Below are 5,251 nucleotides of genomic sequence, written 5' to 3' on the forward strand. Positions count from 1 at the left end.
TACTTCATTGCATCATAAGGTCATAGTAGCTGCATGATATTTGGTTCAGTGGAGAGAAAGGACAAGTTGCAGCTGTCAGAACGCATAGCTATCCAGATCACTCTAGTCTTCAGTTACACATCATATTCTTGACGCAAATATACAGCTCTGGAATTCAAACTGAAATGTTTACATCTCTAACAGCACGGACATACAAATTGTAATTTTGCTAATTCAATCTTTCGGAATGAATCAATGTAGGTAATCTGCATTTTCATACGAACATGGAAAAAGGATGTTCAAACAAGTTTGGTGGTTGTGAGGTTTCATGCATGCAGTTCCAGTTCCAGACGACGACGCTGGATTGGTGCATTGAATTTCGATGCACAATGTGCGGGTGCTGATCATATCCTTGCAAAAGCATAGTGAAACGTTGGATTTGAGCATTGGTCCACACACATCAAGATCTGGCTTTTTATTTTCAGAATTCTACCGTGCGGTGACATTTAGTTTCAATGTTCTATTGTTGTGTTCATTTGAATACTTTGAATCAAAGAGGCCCTAAATTTGTGCCGATTCCCAACATTAACATGATCAAATATTTATTACAAAAAACATGATCAAATGCCAGATCCGAATAACTTCGGTTCTCCACAATGGAGAAATATGTCATGCAAGTAGTACAAACATACGCCAAAACTCGCAGACACTGACTACAGCTACAAATATTTGCAACACTGACTGACTACTACCAGCCTGCCCGGCGGCCATTGCCCATTGCTACTCTGCTTCTGTCATGGCGCCTCCTCTGTTTTCTGGATGCAATTGGTGCCGGTTCATCTGAATCCTCTTCAGTTCATTCTGGCATCCAAGTGCATTTGCGCGCGAATTAAAACCATGTGAACTTCGCTTCTTACTTGTGCAGGCCGAGGGACATCGTCGTGACGAGGAGGCATGTCAGCGACGTTGTCACGGCCGTCGTGCACTTGCTGCCGGGCATCATTGCCGTGGCGGCGCTGATGCTGCCGCCGTAGTCCGGGGGCGACATGGACCCGTAGATAGGAGGGGAGTTGTAGTAGCCGCCTGGACCGGGAGGAGAGTTGTAGGAGCCGCCGGGAGGGGATCCGTACGTCGGGTTCACCGGGGTCACCGGAGACGTCGTGTTCAGGACGGAAGCACCGGTGCTGCATGCATGTCAGCCGTTGCATCGATCAGCCAAAGAAAATGGAAGAAGTTCTCGGTCTGTGTGTGAGAATTGATGGTTACCAACCTGGTGGATGGGTACTTGCAGGAGGTGGTGCTGGGGTCGGTGCTGGTGAGGATGGCGGCGCCGGCGAAGTCGCAGCTGGTCTGCACGGGGTTCTTCTGGTAGTAGGAGTTGAAGGCGTAGGAGGCGTGGTCGCGCACGGTGTCCGGGTCGGCGCAGCTCCCGCCGGGCTGGATCGGCGAGCAGTCCGCGCCCTGCCCGCACGCGTAGTCGAGCGCCACCTGCAGCGCCCCCGCGCCCGCGCTCGGGCTCGCCACGCACCAGCTCCCCGCGCCGGCCGCGGCCGTCGGGTGCGCCAGCGTCGGCGCGGCGGTCGCCTCCGGCATCGGCGTCGGGTTCGCCAGCGGGACCGTCGCGAGCGGCGTGGTCACGTCCAGCTCCGGCATGTCGCGCGCGCGCTCCAGCCTCACCACAGAGCGCGGCCGCGACGCGTCGCCGAGCGCTCTCTGCTCGACCCCTCTCGCTGCAGCTCGAACCGAATTGAAATCAGCACGAGTTCGATCTTGCCTTGATTTTTGTTACATCATTAATAAGCAAGCAAAAGCACGGTTTTGTTTGGGAGTTGGACTGAATTTTGTCCATGAAAAGCATCCGTTTGTCTGTTGCTATGACACGAGGCTCTCGTGGTTCGTTCGTCAGCTCCAACTACTGGCACTCTCTTCGTCAGCTCTAACAACCAAACAGAGCAGAGCAAAAACCTTGACAGACGAAGATTGAGACTTGAGAGAGTAGTCGAGTTGGGAAGCTCACCGTGGCAGTAGTAGAGAGGAAGCAGGACAAGAAGAGAAGCCAAGCAATGATGAACTGGCCCATGACCCATGATGGTACGAGCTTGCACAGCTACACCACTTGGAGAGGAAAATAAACTTGGCAAATTTGGAGTGAGCTAGCTTAGCTGCTCTGCTGCGGCCTCACTAGCTCAAGTACAGTTCAGTGAGTGCAACCATCTGCATCCATCGGGCTATTATTTTGTCCACGGGCGAGGAGGGGTCGGGGAATAGGAGAAAACTTTAGCTGGGAGGCCAGCGATGGAGCTTTGCAATGCAGAGGTAAGGGAGACGAGACAACGAGCAATAGATTAAGCCAAAGGTGGCGGCAAAAGTTGGGGTGAAAGATGCAAAGAAACCCGAGGAATTCCTCCTTCATGATGGCTTATAATTAGCCCTGCCCATGATGAGATTTTGAGGCAGGGAAATGGTTTGTTTTTCGCTTTGTGCAGTTGGTTAGGCGCACCCTTCTTATTCGTCTGCTAAAGTATTTCCTTTCCCTTTGTGACAAAGAGGATACCCACAGTTAGACGCACTGCCTGGCTTGGTTGGGGCCTCAAGTCTTAGATGTTAGGCTTGGCTGCGAGGTCTGTTTGACAATAGGCCCGGACTATCAGTATCCCTTCATCAACTGGATAGGAGTAGCGATAGATGTTGCCTAGCCGGTGGCTTCAGACTTACTGCTATATTTCTTTATAATGTTTTTTGTGAATAATTAATAAAGTGGATGCATGGATCGCTTAGATGCCGGGGTCTTCCTCCTTAAAAAGAAAAGACGCACCGCCGGGAGAATATGTACCGTCGATGATTGATCGACATACGTGTTGTGTTCTGATCTTGGTATAATCCTCTGTTCCTTGCATTTCACGCAGTGGTTCTTTAACTGGTCCGAATGTCCGATCATCATCGGGTACTCGAGTTGGTGGAAAAGTTGAGAATCTCGTCTTCTTTTTACTGTACCCACTGAACTAGTTGATCACTGGGAAAGAAGAACGGCGGTGTGGTATAAACGGAAGCTCGACCAACGTGATGCCTCGTCCATCCATCCATCTATCTAATCCCCAAACCTTTGCATCTGCTTTTGGGAGACCTTTCTTTTCATCTTCTTGGGCAGCTGCACGGATCATAGAAAAAACCCCGGAGATTTGCTTTTTGTCCCCCTGATTTGCTCGGTCGATGTTGTCTCCATTACAGGTCCACGGCTAGGCGCCGCCTACTGGAAGAACGTGCGTGCCATTCCGGTTTCTACTGGACGAACATCACTCCACTCCATGCCGGTATTTAGTTGAACACGTGTAACCGTGTGTCTGCAGTAATACTAGTCGTTGTAAGTGCCGCTCCCCGCTGCCTACGCACTTTCAGAGTTTCAGTTTAGGTTCATGGCTCGGCGGTGATGAAAAACTTTGGAGAAATCAGGGCTGCAGATTGGAGTGCTGGATCTTGTATTTAACCTCGCACTGAAATTTCCTTCCTGTACAAAATTTTGCAATGATTTTTTTTACAAAAAAAGAGTGTAGTAGTGAGGCCTACTTTCAGCAAAGAATAAAACTGGCCCTGAAATTTTCTTTCTTGTGTAAAGTTTTATATAAAAAGTTTATTGTTCGGGCTCAAAAACATCTGTCCCGGCATTCAAATTTGTTTCAAGTAAAAACATTATAATGACATTTAAAAAAATGCATTAGGCGGCCAACTAAATTTTGTTGTTGTTCAAAAATTATGCGAAATTAGAAAATTTATTCTGGCCCTGCAATTTTGTCCTTGTACAAAATTTATAATGAAATATAAAACACATGCAGCCCTAATGTTCAGCCTAGAAAAGATTAACGTAGCCCTGAGATTTTCTTCTTGTACAAAATTTTATATGTAATAGGGAGGTCTATATTTAGCCTAAAAAAATAACATGGCCCTATAACTTCTTCTTGCACAACATACTATTACGAAATTACAAAAAAGGTATGCAGTATGGAGGCGTACTCTTCACATAAGAATAATAATTAATCTAGCCTTGAAATTTTGGTCATATACAAAATTCTAAAATGAAATTACAAAAATAATATGCAATAGGATGGCCTATTGTTCTGCCTAAAAAGATTATCCTAGCCTTGAAATCTTCTTATTGTACAAATTGATAATGGAGTTGCAAAAAACTATGCAGTAGCCAGACATACGGTTTAGCCTAAAAAAATAAACTTGCCCTCAAATTTCCTCTTTGTACAAAATTTTATTATGGAAATACGAATATGCAAGTAGGTTTTTGTTCGGCCTTAAAAAATTAACCTTATTCATTTTATAATAAATAATAAAAGAAATTTGCAATAGGGTGTCCTAAGAAAATTTACATGGCCTTGATTTTTTTTTGAGGGAAAACCCAAAAGGGTTACACAGCCGGACTACAATAGTTTGACAAAATGTCCTGCAGCTCACTCGGAGCATAGTCAAAGAAAATAAAGTCCTCATGGGTCCTCACGCGCGCTGCAAGACAGTGTGCTGCTTTGTTTGCAGTCCTACTAATCCATCCAATTTCAACGCCCCTGAATCCAGACAGGACAGATCGGATTTCAGCGATTATTGGGAAAAGGCTTGATCTATTCGTGGACCCTGGGGTTAGCGGAGGGACCAGCGACGAGCAGTCCACCTCCACCTGGATTGGGCCCCTGTAGATCTTAGCTAGTTCCTGAATGCCATGCAACAGCGATAGCCCCTCCGCCTCTTCCACCGACGAGCAATTATCTAGCTTGCATCCCATTGAGAAGAGGATCACACCCTGTCCATTTCTAGCAATGGCTCCACATGCACTTGCTCCGGAGGTGGCCTCAAATGCCGCATCGATGTTTAATTTAGTAACACCCTCCGGCGGTGGCAGCCAGCTTGACGACACGGGCTTTGGCAACTGAATCCCCTGGTCCCCAAACAGAGTTTGGCATCCCAGTGCGCTCCCAGGCTTCCGTTTATCTTGGGATGCGTTGATCTCCTGCTCATACTGAACTAGAAAAGCGGCTGATCTTGATATATGCTCTTTGCCATTTCCGTGGACAATGTTGTCGCGCAGGTACCATGCCCGCCACAGCAGGAGAAGAATTCTGTTCCGTGTCTCTCCATCGCATGAATTTAACAGGCTTTGGAGCCAGTCTGTTCCGGTGTAGCGAAAGAGCTCCTCTCTAGGCAGAGCCCATTTGGCCCTCATTTCCTGTCGAAGTGCTCTGCTCTTGGTGCATTCCACCACTGCGTGGTATTCGTT

The 5,251-nt window shown here is 47.4% G+C and overlaps 1 protein-coding gene across 1 annotated transcript; it reads right to left on the reverse strand.

The window, feature by feature from the left end:
- Positions 1 to 432: 432 nt before the first annotated feature.
- Positions 433 to 2,430, reverse strand: LOC123100116 (PLASMODESMATA CALLOSE-BINDING PROTEIN 2). Its single transcript, XM_044522097.1, has 3 exons — positions 1,997 to 2,430; positions 1,250 to 1,709; positions 433 to 1,163 (listed from the first exon to the last, which is right to left on the reverse strand). Exons 1-3 carry the CDS (start codon positions 2,064 to 2,066, stop codon positions 893 to 895), a joined length of 801 nt encoding a protein of 266 aa, XP_044378032.1. The 5' UTR covers positions 2,067 to 2,430; the 3' UTR covers positions 433 to 892.
- Positions 2,431 to 5,251: the final 2,821 nt, after the last annotated feature.

This window comes from Triticum aestivum, chromosome 1B (assembly GCF_018294505.1).
Source record: "Triticum aestivum cultivar Chinese Spring chromosome 1B, IWGSC CS RefSeq v2.1, whole genome shotgun sequence".
Classification (NCBI taxonomy): Eukaryota; Viridiplantae; Streptophyta; class Magnoliopsida; order Poales; family Poaceae; genus Triticum; species Triticum aestivum.

Coding starts and splice junctions, on each gene's coding strand:
- LOC123100116 (XM_044522097.1), bottom strand. CDS start 2,066: ATGGGTCATGGGCCAGTTCATCATTGCTTGGCTTCTCTTCTTGTCCTG. Junction 1,710..1,996: donor TCCTCTCTACTACTGCCACG/GTGAGCTTCCCA, acceptor TTCGAGCTGCAG/CGAGAGGGGTCGAGCAGAGA. Junction 1,164..1,249: donor TGCAAGTACCCATCCACCAG/GTTGGTAACCAT, acceptor ACATGCATGCAG/CACCGGTGCTTCCGTCCTGA.